The 19,406-nt window shown below is 38.6% G+C and overlaps 1 protein-coding gene across 1 annotated transcript in view; it reads right to left on the reverse strand.

Annotated features, from left to right (window-relative positions):
- The window catches only part of map3k4 (mitogen-activated protein kinase kinase kinase 4), a 62,332-nt gene that overhangs the window by 27,057 nt on the left and 15,869 nt on the right, over nt 1-19,406 (reverse strand). Inside the window, exons 3-6 of the mRNA XM_042332756.1 lie at nt 8,020-9,407; nt 4,509-4,766; nt 3,230-3,385; nt 714-871 (exon numbers count right to left, since the gene is read on the reverse strand). Of these exons, the coding sequence (XP_042188690.1) occupies nt 714-871; nt 3,230-3,385; nt 4,509-4,766; nt 8,020-9,407 (1,960 nt within the window). The remainder of the gene's footprint in view (nt 1-713; nt 872-3,229; nt 3,386-4,508; nt 4,767-8,019; nt 9,408-19,406) is intronic.

A 19,406-nucleotide genomic window follows, 5' to 3' on the forward strand; every position in this document is an offset into this window, starting at 1 on the left:
ACTCAATCCACAACGTTTTGTAGGACACTGCTGTGCACAATTGACTGTCGCGTTTCACCCACAAGATATACAGTCAATTCACTTTACAGAATTTTCTGTGAAGCGCTTTGAGATTCTCAAAAACGCGATAAGGCGCTACATCAAATGTAAGGAATATTATTATTATTACCGTGGGCATCATAAGGAAACAATCCAAACTTTAGCTGAGTGTCAATGGACAATGTAAATCTTGGGTGACTTTGTTCCTCTGTAATTCAGGGCTACTGATGTCAACTGTATTGGCCCAATGACTGCCCTGGCCAAGATTAGCTAACTCAGCGCAGACCTGAACCAGACACTTTTTGGGCTCTTTGACTCAGTTTTACTCTAGACAGTGAAGTTTTTATTCATAAACTCAAATTTGAGCAATGTGCATAAATAGGAATTCAGTTGCTATACTTATAGGATCATGTTGTGCTGCCGTATACCAGTTTGGGAGGGGGGAAGAAGTGCCAGACAGCTAAGATTATGTACCCCACCATGAGTTCCCCCATATTTTCCTGTTTTCAATTTCTTTAAACAAGAAGGGTTGGGGGGGAGGGGGGGGGGATTAATAGCTTTGCTTTCTATTTTTATTCCTTCCATGCACAGGTTTTCACATCTAATGGGCACGGGCTGCTCTGGACACATTTTAACAATGGTTAATCTAACCGACCTCATTATTGAACTCTTACCAGAAGAGCTTTCCTGCTTGCGCCTCTCCTCCTCGTATACAGGGGGTAATTTCTTTGGTAAAATTCCATTCGACTTCCAGCAGATTCTTCAGACTGTGAGATGCTTGAGGTAAATGCTGCAGCATCTGAATCCAGCTCCGCATGTAATCAAAATAAACCTAGAGAGACCAGCAAGATATGTACAGCGCCAAAAGCAATCTAAAAATCTGCTCCTGTATCTTAATGACAATTGAATAAAGTTCCAAGAATATTTTGAAAATCTAAAAGCTACAATGTTTTACGCAGAAATAATTTTCCAGATATTTGTGTATTGCACCTGGAGCCCATCTTTCATAGTTAAAATTGAAGAGGAAATTATGTTTATTGGTTCCTGGCCATTTTTGCACCAGTTAAGAAAAAATACTACTGCAATAAAATAATTGACGCAGATATACCACTTATATCAATATGAAAGAATAACTAACATCAGTTGGTGTTAATGTGCTACATCACAGAGCAGGACTTGGGCTCGAAACCATGTTCCCACACAGTAAGTTCCCAATTTTGGGGTGGGGGAAGGAAAATATACCAAGTGAAGGGAAAATCTGACGGTACATTGAATGATTCCTATAGAACTACATTGACATATTCAAACGCAGATTGCTGTCGGTTTGCTTCCTTGGCCAAAGAAAAGAGAAATAAGGGTGGAATGTAGATGCAACTTTATAAACTGATTATTTCAAAACAGAACACTTGGCAAAGATTTGTGCTTACTAGTGAACAAATGAAATGTATCTTCCTTTTACACATGACTATGTTCCTTTCTCAGAAACTTCGAGGGCTGTACTGTAACAAACACGGACGATATAAAGCTAGGTGGGAAAGTAAGCTGCGAGGAGGACACAAGAAGGGTGCAAAGGGACATAGACAGGTTTAGTGAGTGGGCAAGAAAGTGGCAGATGGAGTATAATGTGGGGAAGTGTGAAGTTATTCACCTAGGTAGAAAAAATAGAAAAGCAGATCATTTTCTAGAGGGGTGGAGATTAGATAGTGTAAGTATTCAGAGGGATTTAGGTGTCCTTGTACACCAATCACAAAAAGTTAGTATGCAGGTACAGCAAACAATTAGAAAGGCTAATGGCAGCGTTTATTGCAAAGGGGTTAGAGTACAAGAGTAGAGAAGTCTTGCTGCAATTGTATACGGCCTTGGTGAGACCGCACCAAGAATATTGTGTGCAGTTTTGGTCTCCTTATCTAAGAAAGGATATACTCGCCTTAGAGTGGATGCAACATTGGCACTAGGTTGGTTCCTGGGATGAGGGGATTGACCTATGAGGATAGGTTGAGTAAACTAGGCCTATATTCTCTAGAATATAGAAGAATTAGAGGTGATCTTATAGAAACCTATAACATTCTTAAGGGTCTTGACAGGGTAGATAGTATGAGACTGTTTCCCCTGGTTGGAAAATCTAAAACTAGGGTCATAGTCTTAGGATTAACCTTTTAGAAACTTAGTTGAGAAAACATTTCTTCACTCAGAGGGTAGTGAATTTATCGATTTCTCTACCCCAGAAGGCTGTGACAGATGCTCAGTCATTGAACATATTCAAGACTGTGGTCGATAGATTTTTTAAAAACTAAAGGGATTAAGAGATATGGGGATAGAGCAGATAAATAGAATTAGGTTAGAAGATCAGCCATGATCTTATTAAATGGCGGGGCAGGCTCGAGGGGCCGAACGGCCTACTCCTGCTCCTGTTGCTTATGTTCTTAAACTAGCTTGTTGCAGAAGAGATACAATTTTAGAAAATGTGAGGATGAGTAGAGAGAAAAAAATAATCCTTCCATTTGATATAGCACCGTATCACGTCTTCGAGATGTCTCAAAGTGCTTCACAGAATATACGTATACTTTGTGGGCGAAAAAAATACTTAGTGATCCTTGATAGAAAGTGTGCATGTGTCAGCTGTGATCATGTGTGATATGACGTCACATGCCAGCTGTGATATCTGTGATATCTCCTCTGTCTCCCACCCTGCCCTGTAAAATCACCGGCCATCATTTACCCATCCGGGTTCAGACATGCAGAATCACCACTGGGCAAAGTACTCTGTGAGCAATAGTGGAGTCGTACCCTAGAACAGCCACTGCCTGGAGCAGAAGGGAACAAACGTGGCAAAGGAAGTCCTCCTTTTTAAGGCGGTTGCAAAAGAAAGGTTTTTGTGAGAAGCAGCAGAGGAGGTGTTAAAGCTATGAGGAACCAGAGCAGCTGTGAGATTTCTTATGGGCACTAATCAAATTTATCAAGAAAGGTTCAACCAAGAGATCTACTGCACTGTACAAAATAACTTTATTAAACAATTACATTAATTTCCTTGCTGGATTCAATTTTAACAGACAACTGTAGCAATGATGTGTTATTTTTGCTAGTTAAAAACTGCCTGCAGCAACAAAACAAACCCACAGGTTCTGCCTGATTGCACATCATGCATATACTCACAGAAAATCCAGGAATGTTTCCTCAGTTACATACTCACCATTAACATTTTGTGTAGGTCTTCCTCAAATTCATCAATATTACTGTCAACATTCTGCTGCCTGTGTAATTCCCCCAGGACCTCCCGCAACATGAACTGGTAGTATTGCTTCATGAGGAGGCCGCCCTTCAGCACTTCCTTACACTCCCTCACCAGCTGTAACAAAAAACAGTCGTGTGCAGCTAGCCTTTCAAGTGGCACGGAAACACTTTTAAGCAAGGCCAAACACCAAAAAGTTTAATTGATGGGATGTTCTTGGAAAGGCATTTAGCAGATTTCACTTTCCTGCCAGGCGAGTTGAAAAGATAACGTGCATCAATAAAAACAAATGTCTTTTCAACTGTGGCTAAAGAAAAATCCTGTCGCAATTAAACCACCCTACTTTTTTCTTAACTTCTCAACTTATTGCTTTACATTACTATTTGAGAAGCAACTTCAAGCTACATTTTGTGGAAAAACACATCCTTCTGATGGCAGATCAACACTACTGTGTATGGACCTAATGCTGCTGAAAGTACCAGCTGTTCAAGTTAGTTTCTCTAAAGTAGAGCAAGAATGTTGTAAACAGAAATAGGTATATCTAGCAACAGAAACCTCACAATTAGATTATAAAAAAAAACAACTTGTAATTTTGCAACAAAAACAGACATTAAACATACAGAAATCACCTTATTTATGAAACTCAAACATAATTTTAAGCTATGATTATCTACATTCAAACTATATTTTAATCAGATAAGTTTCATTTGCATATGGAGCTTCAAGAAGGTATGTAATGTTTTAGACTAGCCTTTTTAGCTGGTCTACAAAATATATTTTCTAGATTGAATATTTCTTGATTTATAGCATAAATCAAAAAATATTCGATCAAGAAAAACCTGGAAACACAATACTGTTGTGCGGACTTACCTAGACTTAGGTAACGTTCGGGGGCCACTTCTTGACGGCCCCGTGGGCCATGGGTTGGCCACCACTATTTTAGAAGGTCAAACCCATGTCACTAAGTGCAGCAATATTTAACTTATGCATCAACAATTCATAGCGCCCGTAACAAACAACTTGTTAATGACAATAGGATCATGCATGTTTTCTTGCAAAAATGTGTGCCTCACATATAAGCATATGTGTACGAACAAACACACATACAAGCCAAAAACAAATACAGACGTGAATTAGCACAGACACACACAAATATTGGCAATTATGTTGAAAAAAAATCCTGAAATTGAGAACAATTTTAATTCTTATGCTTATGACTGCAAAAGCGTTGGCAGATTACCTGTTTAATACTCAGCAGTGAAGGCTCTCCTGCAGGTCTTTGCTCCAACCTCAGTTTCAAGCACTCATGAATGACATTGAGGAGGACTCGGCACAAGACCAGGTAAGCAGGCTGGAAAGATGGGAGTTCCATGGTCTCCAGCTCTTCCCAGGACACAGACCTGCCCTTCTGCTCTGTGCAGGAAGATATGTAGCACAAATGCTTTGAAAGTTCAGGCAGGTAATCATGACATGTCAAGGGCTCTGGACCATCTGAGAACTGAAATAAAAAAACAAGATAAATTCGCAAAACTATATGCAAGTTATGACTGTATCTGGTTAACTTTGGTTAGGTGCACAGGGCAGAAAGGCATGAACAACTAGTTGCATCGGTCTGGTTATAATAAAATTCAGACCACAGTACTGATACTACCAGTTTGCAATTATCTTTCATTCCTCTCTTCTTCCTCCACTCTTGAGGAAAAATGTGTCCAGCAAGTTGAATAGCTAAAATAAGCTGATTTTTAATGATGGTTCATTGCAGCTTCAATTAATGCAGTACTATAGCTGCTTGAACTAAAATTAATTGCTCAATATAGCTACAAAAGGTTGTAGTTAATTACAACTACAGTTTCGATAATCCATGAAAAGTATGTTTAAGTGTACATGTAAAATCATAGAAATTTACAGCATAGAAGGAGACCATTTGGCTCACTGAATCTTCGCTGACTCTCAGAGCATGATGTTTATTCAATCTCATTGGCCTGCCCTATACCCATACTCCTTCATGCCTCGCTTGTACGATCAAATTTGCACGTGCGACATCTGTAATCAAAACAAATCTATCAAAAACATAGGGCCATTTTCAACACAAAAAGTACAATGGCCATTCCAAGTGGCAGCTTCACCACTGTTTGCTGAATTAAAACCATCTTTTGGAATTTGCTGATGGATTCACATTAATAGTATAATATATAAAATATTCTCATGAGCTCCAATATAGCACTGCAGTGCCGAAACGTAAGATTGCATATTACAAGACAGGCTCAGGTGAAAAATGCCCTTGGCCATTTTATCCCATTATTCCAGAATACCAACCCTACTGTTCTCATTATTAGCATTAACTGTTTCTTAAATGAGTCCAATGTCCTGGACACTAAACACCCTCCCTTGGTAACAATATTTACTTTTTTGTTTATTAGTTTTTTTGTATGTTAGAAGTGAATGTACAACATCCTCTTACTAAGTTTGAATCAAGCAACAAACCTAGACTCATTTGGAGAGCACAAGGTCAAGGTTTCCTGATTCATAAGCACTGAAAGATACAAATGATGTATAACTCTCACTGAAAGTCAAAGTAATATTTTGTTTGGGTAGATTAAGGAATTACTGCAACAAATGTGAATATGGAAGTATGAACTGATTTATGAGTGGAAATTTATAGATACTAACCTTCAGTACATTAAAAGTGGTGTACGAGTCCTGTTTTTTTTGACCAGTCAGGTGTCTGACACATGCAGTACCCATCACCATGTTTAAGAGTATTCAAACCAAACTGAGGGTTCCATACACACCACTTTACATATGGAAATTCCTGTGTTTAAAACTGAAGGCACACTCTCTCCCTAGAGGGATGCACCCTGCTTACCTAATTCCAGACAGTATTCGACTTGACAAAGGCCAAGACTTGAGGACTGCTATGTCAATCCTGGCTTGCACTTCGGGATGCTTGCAGTTCAGCGGGCACCAAATGCAAATCATTTGCAAAATATCCACTGTCAAATTAACAAAACCTATATTTGTAAAGTGCCTTTCACGTCGGGAGGACATCCCAAGGTGTTGGGACAGTTAGGGATTTGGATCCAAGCAGGGGGTTGGGATCAGGGAGGTGGAGGGCAGGGTGGCCGAAGGCATGGTCGAAGAGGAGGGTCTTGAGACATGCCTTGAAGGAGGCAAGGGAGGTAGCAAGGGAAAGGGACTGTGGGATGAACTAATAACACATAGCAGCCTCATAACACACTTCTTTAAATTGCAAAGTTGGTTATAAACTGTTGCAGTGCGGACCCTATTCACTGTGTTTGTGCATAGCCAGCCACTCACTTATTGCGCATCAGGTGGCTTTCGAGCTAAAATTAATGACAGGTTGCTTGCTGTCGTCACTTCCTGGTTTGTTCATGTACAGAAAACAGTAGGTGATATTGTCAGAAAAATAATGACCTGGAAGTTGTTCATTTTTTGGGTGGACAAGAAACACACACGGATCATGAAACTGGCTAGTACATGAGTTGGGATCCTGGCCATCACTTTGTAATGGGGTTCCCCTGTCATTACAGGCAGCAGTAGAGTGTAAAAGTACGAAAAGTTGTAAACACAAGATTGATACAATACCAAAATGGCCATCTCTCAGAAGTCAACAGGCTTATTCTGCACAGCTGGTATCAACTCAGTGAAGACAAAATGTGCGAAACTGATGCAAATGTGCAGAATAACTGTGACTTTGTACTTAGTCAGCAATTTGATGGATATGCAGTAACTCAATTGTTGCTTTTCTTGCAATATCTCAGCACGTTAAACTTTTCCTCTTTGTCAGAAATATCAAGTTTTCACTACCTACGTTGAGGCAAATTTGAAAGTATGATCCTCGCATTTTGAGAAATGTCTTTGAAAAGCAGGCACAGCTGGATTTTGTCTAAATATCAGTCACTCCATTTCACGTTAAAACCTTGTGAAGAGCTTTGAGACGACCTTCCAATAAGGCACTCTATCAAATGCAGGGATTATTGTAAGTATACATAGTTTGCACCAGTTTTCATTTGGATCGTTCTGGATTCTCAAAACTCCTACACTTTTACAGAAATGTAGCTCTTGCTCAGTTGAGAAGGAAGGCAGCCAGAGGGTCTGCAGACATCTGCTGTTGACCTAGTACGAGCCACCAAAAGTGTACGTGAACTGCACAGAATTACAACTTCAATATAGGTGGACAAAAAAAATAAAGGGACTCGTAAATCTTTCACTTTACACAAAAGTTCAGAAGGCATCTGTACTCGGGAGAATAAATCAAACCCACTTATCTGTATCTTCTCTATATAAACATGCAATAATGAACACACAAAAGCAAGATCAAACATTGACACTTGGACCTCCTCAAACTATATAACTCAGCGGGAACCGTACTGCTTCATGTCCCCTGCCCTAACCACCCCACTATCAGCCATCAGGCTTTCAGCCTATCTGCCCCCAATCCCTGGAACTCCCTCCCAGAGTCCCTCCCTCACTCACCTCTTTCAAGGTCCCTCTCAAGACCTACCCCTTAGACCGTGCTTTCAGTCACCTTTCCCATCCCCACTCGCCTTCGACTCCCAGCCCCAGCACCTTGGGATGTCCTCCTGATGTGCAAGGCTCCATATGAATGCAAAGTTGTACTGTACTGAGCAAAGGCTTTCAGTAATCCTGCAATATTCAGTCAAATAGTTCACCCGTTTTTATACGCGTAGTGATACTGCTGTAGACAAGAGGTTCAATGTGGTGCTTACCTCCAGTGTACAATCGTCTTTCATCAGTGCTACACGTGCTCTTTGTAGGGACCCATCCATTAACTTGTGAAGCCTCATTATGAGCTTCCTTAGTCCCATTTGTTTCAGTGCTTTGTCAACAAAAGGCCTATAAATAGATGTCTGGCAACTTCTGTTGAAAATAGTATCAAGTGTGCATTCAGAAGATTGATTGCCAAGTGAACCAGGATCATCATCAGACACAGATCTCTCAAATTTCTTTGGGAAACCATCTGAAGGCTGAAAGCAAACGTGTACCTTCTTTTTGAGCTTATGCACACTGTTTTCTGTGCAATTTGCTGACCCAAAGAATCTGTGCTCATCCTCTTTCTCTTCTTTACTTTCCCCTGAGCAAGTTTCTGAGCAGTCCTCTCTATCATCCTCTTCCTCATTGGGATCATTTGCTCTTGAAGGACGAGGAGACGGGATTTCAAACACTGGCCAGCCAACATTGGGCAATTTCTCGATGCCCAAGACTGTTCTCATTAGGTTTAGCTTCTGGTTTAGGTCCTTAGTTATATTTAACCACAAGCAGAGCGCCTGCACCCTGCTCTGAAAGTCCTTTTCGGCGTACCTCTCATAGTCCTTTTGGAGGGCCTGTAATGATGGATAAAGTGCTTCCACAGACTCTAGCAGCTCCATAATACTTTTTACCTGCTCAAATGCCACTCTCTGACACTGGAGGTGTTCCTGATAATCGCTATGACCAAAGACATGTATTCCTGAAGTCCTTATACATTCCGTCTTCTGTTCGGCAATCTCAACCCCTCCAGCAGCATCAATGTGACCAATTCCTTTAAGAGCACAAAGTTTTCCATAATTTACCTTAAAGTTCAAAATATCATTAATAATATCAGGGACAGCTTGGCGCGCTGTGTACAGATAAACGTCTTGGTCACTTATACTACAACCCGCATGCCAAGCCTGCAGCTCCAGCCAAATAAGTTCGTTTGATCTGTTCACCCACTCGCACGAGATATTTTCCTGTCCTCTCTGCTCCTTCTCCTTTCGTTTGGAAACTGAGGTAAGCTTAAGAAGTAATCGTAAAGTTTCAAAAAATTTTAAGCGATCCGCTGGGCAATCAGTTCTGGAAGTCTGTCGTGAAGTTCTGCTAACTGGCACAGAAACTGGAGGGGTTGGGTTACTGCGGCTAAGGCAAAGGTAAGGCTTGTTCGGAATTGAATTTTTTGAAGATGACCCATTAATAGGGTCCAGCATAAATGCACATTGCACGGTTTTCTTATTGTCTCTTTCTGTGGTTCGAATATTTGAGCGTAGCTTCTTTTCTTGCTTGTACGTTAGCTCAACCTCATTTTCAATGGTTTTGCTGTTGTCTTTAGGTGTAGGCTGATTTAATGTAGTCATCTTTTCTGGAATTGAAACAAAAAAGGTTACATTTTATTGTACAAAACAATCAAATCCTATTGATATTCATATTAAACAAAAAATACAATAAAATGAAGAGCAAAACCAAATCGGAAACCTTGGCACGTTGAAGTTAGACAATTTGAGCTGCCATAAGCATTGTTCTTATATGAAACTCTTTCAGATGAAACATTAAAACTGAGGTTCCAACTGCCTGCTCAACTGGACATTAAGTTACAAAACACAGGGATCATGCGCAAAAGGGCTCAGAAATGATTAGAGGTCTGCTTTGAGGCACAAAAAAGGCAGTGGTTTACTTCTTCCCTGTTTGCTTGACAGCCAATTACAGCAGTAAACATTGTATATATGGGTTGGAATGTGAGAAGGCCAGATTTGGTAATGTACGTCACACTATAACACAACTCAAAGCTTAAATCCTAAAAGATGCCATTAGTGCAAACTAGATATCTAAAATACATTAAGTATGACAACGGCAGAGGTCGATCTGATAATAATAATCCTTCCATTAGAGACGTCTCAAAGTGCTTCAGAATATACTGTAAAGTGAATTAATTGATTCTATATTTTGTGGGTGACATGCAATTTAGTATGCCGGTAAGAGTATGAACTTTACTTGCAGGTAAATGTAAAGCTTTTGTATCAGTTGATCTACATTTCCAATTATCTCCAACTTATCTGTTGAATATGAACAATTGTTCTGCAGTTGTATCCATCTACAGCTGTCATAGGCATTACAGAGCTTGTCATTTTAATGTTTTTAAATTTTAAAAAAAATCAATGATTGCCGAATCCCATTGGCCAAGTGTAGACTATGATTTTATTTGCATTTAAATATTGAAAAATAATTAATCTGGTAATTGTGTTAAAAATTTTTGACCTTTCATGAGTTTAGTTAATGACTACTATCAAAAGATTTGACATTTTGCATACCAAATTCAGGATCCCTCCCTCAAACATGGCAAAATTACAGCCTTTACAATGTAAAATGTTTTATAAGATAGTGAGGCTTTACAAACATTTAAGGACTTTGCAAGGACTGCCAGAAATCTAAAAGTAAATTGATCTATATGTAAAAATATCCCAACTCATTCATTTCTTTTTAAAAAGTCAAAATGTTACGGAGCTTTAAGAATCAAACACTGCCTTCTGATTCTCATTGTTTCATTTGACACTTAGTACTCTTTGTATTTTGTCATGTGCTTATGGTCTGAATGAAGACCTGATTCATGTTCTAAAATAGTGGTTTTGTCTCAGACAAAGGAGCAGGTTACTGTGGTACTGAATGAGATTCATATGTAAAGAAGGGTAAAAGTACAACTGGTGTGGACCCATTGGTCCTGGCAATAGTTGGGGAAGGGGCGTGTCTTGTAAATTAACATTTTCCTCATTTAATGGTTATAGTTATTTTGAGACCCATTCAAACGTTACTGATGGATCAACATGTGGAAAGGTGGTTTGCTTCATCAATGGATCTATAATAGATGGACAAGTTGCACTTCCACTGCCACTTCCAAAACAGTCGTCCAGGTTTTTCAGGCTTGTGCTGAATGTTACCAAAGCTCTTCAACTCTGGAGGAAGGTGGGGGTGCTGAAAACGACTTAAGAGTATTCTATATTAGTTACAAAGAATACAAGACTGGATTTCTTATGCAATTATCCAATTTGGCTTTCTGCACAACAATTGATCATAGGAAAAACATTTTGTTCTTTGTGACTAGCAAATAGTTAGAAAGTAAAAACATTACGAAAATGCAAGGTGCCAGAATAACCACGTGCAGAAATGTTACGTCACACAAAGAACTGCACTCTTTCTGGTGCATTATAATGTGAAACATATTGTAATCACCACTACATTGTTCAAAATTTGATCCAACTTTAATAGACCTACTACAATCTAAAATGACTTCAGGTAAATGAACTTGATCAAAATAAACCCGATTAATTTCAGCATACTTGAAAAGAATACTAAACAATATTTTTTGCATTGCTTAATGTTTAATAAAATATAGTTCTTGATCTTATATTTTTTACATAGCTGTGCAATTTGTTTATATCATCGAATATAAGGCTCTTTTGGCATAGCTTAAACACGTACAGTAGGGTTGCACACAATTATCCTATACCTCTGCTAATTTATCTGAGAATACCAATGGGACATAATTATGTCCCATTATGATATGTAGTTGAAGTCATCTAAGCATTATACAACATTGAAAGCACTGATGAAACGCTGAACGCAAGAAGTACTGTGACTGAGGCAAAGCAAACTATCTCTATCTACATATTTAATCAAATTCATAGCATAAAAGACCACATAAGTAATCCAGAAATCAAATTCCTGGGCAAGGAAACTTGCATTTATACACCTTATCTCAAAGCACTTCACGGGTAATTGCTGTCAAGTGAAATGACTGTTTTTGCAAATAAAGCCGACATTTGCCACCAACAAGGTCCCATAAGCAGCCATGAGGTGAATCACCAATATATAATCTTTGCATTTGATATAGCGCTTTTCAAGTCTTCTAGACGTCTCAAAGCACTGCCAGAATATACTATAAAATGAATTGACTGTATATTTGTGGGTGAGACACGGCAGCCAATTGCTCACAGCAGTGTCCCACAAACAGTCGTGGATTGAGTAACCAAATTATTATTGTTTTTTTTGAAGGATTATTATCCCCGGAAAAGCGATCCGCCAATTGACTAACAACCGGGTTCCTACTTACTGCTAGGTAAACAGGCATGTGGAGTAAGGAAACTTGCCCGACATTTCACTCTGCCGGGAATCGAACCCAGGTCTCTCACTTGTGAGGCAACTGCTTTAACCACTGAGCTACAGGACTCCATAACTGGAGGATTGTTGATTCTCTTTTTTCGAATAGTATCAAGGAATCTTTAATGTCCACCTGAAAACAGGCAAACAGGAGCATGGTTTAACATCTTATTCGAAAGACTGCGACAATGCAGCAATCCCCCAGAACTGCACTAAAGGGTCAGCCTAGACTGAGCTCAAGTATACTGATGTGAGACTTGTCATGTTGTGTGCAACTGGTGTAAGGTAGATTGCACAGCATATTTAACACTTGTGGTGCCAAGTGATCTCAAGAGTGTTGCGTCTTTTACTCTCTCTAGGTACACAATATTTTTGGGGAGGAATATCGTTCCTAAATTATGGGTTTCTGATTTTGCAGTTTTCTCTCCCTCTCCAATCTTGATGTGAAATGTTTGATTTGTTTTCCTTCTTGTGCTTTAACAGAGAATTGGATGAATTGGTTGTAATGTCAAATAACCTGCGAAAATATGAATGGAGCAATTAAAAAAAGTCGCACACTGCATCTAAAAATGCACTTTAAGATTTCAAACAAATAATAATCTTTACATTTGATATAGCACCAAAAAATGTCAAAACTTCTAAGATCTTCACAGAGAATTGCTGACAAGCATTTATAAACAAATACAGCAGTTGTTGTAATCACAGTAATGTCCCACAAACAGCCATGAATTGAGTGAATGACCAATTTAGCTGGAGTTCTGTTTTTGATTATTACTATGGGATCTTTATATCCAACTGAAAAAACAGACAGGACAACAGCTTTGAAAATGCAGCTCTCAGCCAGCACTGTACAGGGGAAGGGAATCAGCCTGGACTATGAGCTCAAGTCTTAAATTGGGGCTTGAGCTCACAGCCTTCTGACTCAGAGACTGGAATACTGCCAACAAAGCTGGACAGACACCTATATAAAATAATTTGGTCTGTCATCATCAAGTTGGTCAGTATTGCATGCTTGATAAATACACAATCATTACACGTATGCTTTGAAAATCAACTCACCAGAATCTGAAGAATCAGCTGATGTGGTCTCCTTTCCATTACAATACAGATGACAGTCATTCGCTTTGAGGCAGGCAGTTTTCTTCAATGCCATGGGTATTTTAAAACGTGATTAAGATGCACCTTTTTCTGCATTCTTCAGAATTGTGCGTCTTCCTGACTTTTTCCATTTTTTTCTTGGTACATCTTGCATTGTATGCTCCCATTCTCAATATTATAACATAAATAATCTGTACATTTGATATAGCACCTTATCATATCTTCGAGATGTCTCAAAGCGCTTCACAGAATATACTGTAAAGTGAATTGACTGTATATTTTGAGGTTGAAACACTGCAGCCAATTGCGCACAGTAGTGTCCCACAAACAGTCGTGCATTGAGCGACCACATTTTTTTAATGGATTATTAATCCCAGAAAAGCGATCCGTCAATTGACTAAAAACCGGATTTCTACTTCCTGCTCGGTAAACAGAGACATGTGGAGTAATGAAACTTACACAATGTTTCACATTGGCCGGGAATCAAACCCAGGTCCTCAATCTTGCGAGGCAAGTGCTCTAATCACTAAACTACAAGGATGTGAGCACAAACCCAGACTCCAAGACGTGGCTTCCGGCAGCTGCAATCAACCATCAGTTTCTTCATCGGCTATTTGTAAGACATGTGTCTTCAATGTGATAGGGGGACGTTTATAGAACCACTTGCGACATATCAGCCACCTTAATGATCTTAAGGTTCAAGCCCAATGCTCAACTCCAATACAGATTTACTCAGCACCGACTGTTTAATCCAGGTCCTCATGTGAACAGTTCTGGCAAAGAGATAGACCTGGCATGAAGCTGACTCTTCCTTCAGGGTGCTCACAAAACTTAGTGTAGGCTGCGGCCCTCCTTCCCTGCAGGCACTTCCCCTTCTTACCACAAAATCATCCTACTGCTAGGAGCTCACAGACTTTGCAAATAGGCTGAATGATACCCCTCCATTGCCTGCCCAGGAGCTGAGAACCATGAAGGAGAACTGTTTGGACACACAGTCTAAAGACCACCGATCTGCATTCGGACCTTGTTATCTTTGAAGAGAGACGAGAACAACCAGAGTGCCCTTCCTCCCTTCTCAGCACTCGCCTGCAGGACAGTATCCAAGGAAAACAAGTATGTATACCTATAGTGCATCTGTTACATATTTTAGTTTAATTCCAATGAAACCAACTAAAAAACTCTATCCTGCTAGATAGATATGGGGACACAATTGGCTGACCTCTTAATCTCCTCCTTGTCTTACCACACTGCTGTTATCTTCCTCCAGAACTCTAATAAATACTGTAGTTCTTTGCTGTTAACACTAGAGGCCTACTATAGATTTGGCTTATTGGAGCTTTATTTCCACACAAAGCTTGTATGACTGAAATTCCTAAACTAATTTTGCTTAACTGCATTTTCTGTTTAAAATTACTGTACAACCAATTTGTACATTGCAAAGCAAACTTCAGTAATACAGCTTTCTGTGCAAACTCCCAGATTATGTTTTCACTTGCTATCCTCCCACACCAGTTATTTTCTCACAACACAACAGGAAATGTAAATCTTTAAATTTAAACACATTTAAAAGTGTCTTTTAAAAATCAGGAAACGCTCACAGAAGAGAAATACAGATGCACAGGATTTTGTTTGAAGTACTTATTATGATTTGAGAACAATTACACTTGTATTTTTGGTAAAATTAGGCATTTTGAACCAGATTTTAATCTTCCTCAATTCAAAAACACACATAACAAAATAAATAGATTTGTGGAGAGATAAAGTTTGAATTTCCCAGCCAGTTATCTTATTAACGTCTTCCAGATTCTAAAGACAAGGACAAGCTAGAATTCAGTACTTTATTCAACATGATCAAGAATCAACAACGAAAGAGAAGTCTTTTAGGTTTAACTATTTTACCCAGGGGAAATTAACATGTCAAGGCTGCTTTCCTGTAGAGTTTGAGGCAGATACTGTAGGCACTTTGAGAAAGGGAAAGATGGTATTTGAGAATCGGACCAGTCAGATACACTGGAGTGGTCCATCCTGGTATTGCGCATTCCTAAGTAACATTTTCGCAAAAATCATCCAAGTGGAAAAAATAAGATAAAACATAGATTACTTCATAAAAAAATTCAACTTGTTTATCTTCAGGCGTTGGCACAGAAGTATAAACATTCTCCAATGCATTATTAGAATTCCAGTTGATAAAAACCAAGGCTAAATTGCCACACAGATCATTGATGAATAATGTAGTCTGAAATCAAATTGCAAAGACAGTATTCGTTTTGTTGTGAAACGAAAAGTTAAAAACAAGTACTTTTCATTTCACTTCCTCAAATATGAAGGTTAAATTATCTTGCATTACATTAGCACCAGTTGGCAGAGGGCTCCGGAGATGTAAATCATCTGTGTAGAAAGTGAATGCTATGTTTGAAAATCCAAGAGTTTGAACAGCTGTTTATTATCACTTGTGTAATAATGAGACTGAACTTTGATTTGAAGAGTGCTGGAGTACACAATCCCTTAATCACATTTTTTGAGCTAAATTGAACAAAACAAATCTCAAACTATTTTGAAATTCAGAAGAGGAAGAGTTTATTGTCCGGGAAAAATAAACTCTCCAGGTAACTTTTTACATTGCAACTATGTTTTTATGAAACAGTGTAATAGGATTTCCATTAAAACAACATACACTTTTAATCCAAATTTCAAATATATAACAGTTTGCAAAAATACACATTACTTCCAATCTTATGCATCCAATTCAGTATGGAAACAATCCCATAGGAGACTATTTGATCTCAGGGACAAATGGACTACTCCCAAGACTCATCCATCTACATAATGCTCATAAAAGAGATATTCTAGCAATCTGAAAATAGTGAGGCTAACAAAACGTGGACAGAAAGTTTACAATGATTTATAAACAGCATTGCTACAAACAAAACTTAACTGACAAGATTCAATAATCCCTACTTGAGGTCTAAAAAAGGATTAAAACTAAGAGAAAGGGATTTGCAGACTACACAACTTCCAAATCATTTACGGTTTCTTTTTTCTCAAATGTAATCTTTTTCGAATCTCAGGAAAATTACTTTATTCTTTAGTCAATTTTCTATAATCATGCAGTGTTTGCACAACCATTGAGGAGCTTTCTCCAGGGATTACCCCCAGGTGATTAACCTTACAAGCACAAAGCACTCTAATCAACAGAAATGTCTGGCAATTTATCGGATATCAGAATGCCTCAAAGATGGAGCCAATAATCAAAAAAATAATCATTCATTTTGTTAGATATTTCAATCAGTTGCACCTTGAAAAAAATATTGTTCAATGGATTAAAATCTCTTTCAAGCAAGCCCAATTCTGACATACTAAGTAAAAGTACACCCAATAAACTTTCTCTCCGATTAAAGTTCTTGACAGTCTACTCTTGTCAATAACGAGTCTCAAAAATGCAATAGCAATTAAGGTATGAACAGAAGCATTTGCAAGTGTGATGTACACAATATTAATGTCGCCATAAATTAAAAAGCATTCTGATGCCATGTCTAATAACAGATGGATTTAAAATAGTAAAGTTCCCCTCCCATCCCCTAGAGAGTGAATACCAGAGGAATATCTGGGAATATCTACTGAACATGATATCAAGTAGATTAGTGGAACTCAAGAAATTCCCCTCTACAGGGAAAAATAATTTCTACTAAAACGCCCCACAACTCCAGTGCCAACGTTGATCTTATGCCTTATGCCTCCTACTGATTTAACAACCAATGGGCATAATATTTCACTATCTAAGGTTAAAATAAATGATTCAGTTACTCTGCTGATATTAATCTGAAAATAATTACCAATATCTGGTTAATGGGCAGAAGCAACCTGCAGGAACTTGACTGATATACAACTGGTTCAACCAATTTCAACAAAAGCATTTAGTGGATGTCTTTATATTTAGCACCGGATCAAAATGTATAAAAGCCAGTTTGGACTATCAGAAGCTGCTTCATTTAAACAGATGGTATGGAAAGATTAAAGGTCAGAGATTTGTTCAGAATTTTACAAAATAAAACCAAACAGCAGGAAACAAATAGAAATCAGTACCATTTAAAAAAAAACTTTTAACATTTTTCTTCTTCATCTTATCCATCACCACAGGAAGCCATGCCCCATCTGAGGGGACAGGGCCAACTTGATGTGCTGTAACTAGGAAGTGTGTGACAAAGACAGTATTAAGTCTTCTGTCTCTCTCGTACATGTGTCGCTTCCTGTTGACAACTAATCAAGACTTAGAGGAAAGTAATGCACATGTAACTTATCGCACTATTGAAATTATCCAATCATTAAAACTCCCTAAGTTAGCAACTTTATGGAGGATGATTACGCTCCCTGGAATTTTGGATTCAGCAGCTTATTTAGGTTAGTTTCTTTCGAATACACTTTTTGGCATGCACTATGTTTTGTTTTTAAAAAACAGTCAATTCACTTTTTGCTTAGCCCATCTCACTGAGTTTTAGGAGAAGATGCCAGTTCAAAACTTTGATACAACTACCACCAAAATACAATTTACAGGAAGAGACTTGTGATAACAGTGCATAATGGTATCTACACCACCATAACCCTCGAGAAAGATGGGAGGCAGTTTTCGCTATTGTCTAATAATTAAAATTCTAGATATTATTTAATGGCCGTAGGAATAAGACGAGTGATCAAGTTGTCTGTAACCAGGCACCACTTTATTTTTGCATCTTTTTAAACCTGGACTAATCATTCTACACTCAGCATAAATGGCAAAATGAAAATTGAAACGATACGTCACAATTTAAAAGATTATAAAAACGCACATTCCAGCTTCTTAAATTACTAAAAACATAACATGTAGGAGCAGGAGTAGACCATTCGGCCCTTCGAGCCTGCCCCGCCATTCAATCATGGCTGATCTTCTAATCTAACTCCAGCTAATAACCTGACCCTGCCTTATCCCTATTATATTATACTTTGCCATTATGTTTTTTCTCCCTCATGTTTAAAATATAAGTGATGCCTGCAATTTTCACTATTCCAGTCAAGTGGGCCATTATACAATAATACTCAAATAAATACCAAATTTGGTATACTACTACTAATAAATAATAATCCTTGGATTTGATATAGCGTCTTATCACATTGTTGAGACATCTCAAAGCGCTTCACAGAATAGACCGCGAAGTGGATCGAATGTATATTTTGTGGGCAGACTACAACTGTTCTCTCTTAACAGTATTGAGTAACAGAGAAGCAAATTGAGCCAAAGGTTTGCAGACCTGGCACCGTTTTTACAAATCTGTATGAAAAGAAGTCTTATACCTTAGAGAATAAATTATTAATGAATTATATAAAGGATAACTAATTTGTACATACCAATTTCGCTCGACTGCTTTGAGTTGTTGAGGACAGTCTACTTTCATCGAGCTTGAACATGATATAGATAGATAAATAAATAGATTTGCTGTGATAAAGAGGGTATTTACCATTATGATGTTGAATATGGTATATCAACAAATGAATAAGGGGTGGTGGGGTGACCTAATAACTAGAGCGTAGTAGTGCAGCAAATCCTCCTCAAACACATGCTGAATACATACCTTATTCCAAATGTAAAATATTTGTATTTCCCCCTTCCAAAACAATCATTGTGTTCATAGCAGACCCACAACTACTCATCTAGTACTTGTTGAGGAAACCTCACTTCCCAGTTGGCACTTCAAGAAGTAGAAGTGCATTCAAAAGAGACCCAGTAAATATGACTTGTTTGAATTGAAAAGCGGCAATTATTTACCTCCACTCAAATACTTGTGAAGATGATCCAATGGTTTGAATGAAGATATACCAGAAAAAACAACAAAATTACATTTGTATCGCGCCTTTCACATCGGGAGGATGTACCAAGGTACTGGAAAGACAAGTTATGGACCTGAGCTGAGGGTCGGGGTGAGAGAGGGACGAGGGCAACGGGAAGCAAGGAGATCAAAAGCATGGTCGAAGAGGAGCTCTTGAGGCAGGTCTCGAAGATGCCAAGGGAGGGGGTGAGACGGAGGGAGTGCAGGATGGAGTTCCAGAGGATGGGTGCAGAGTGGTGAAGGTCTGCCCGCCG

The sequence above is a fragment of the Callorhinchus milii genome, unplaced genomic scaffold (assembly GCF_018977255.1).
Source record: "Callorhinchus milii isolate IMCB2004 unplaced genomic scaffold, IMCB_Cmil_1.0 Scaffold3, whole genome shotgun sequence".
Classification (NCBI taxonomy): domain Eukaryota; kingdom Metazoa; phylum Chordata; class Chondrichthyes; order Chimaeriformes; family Callorhinchidae; genus Callorhinchus; species Callorhinchus milii.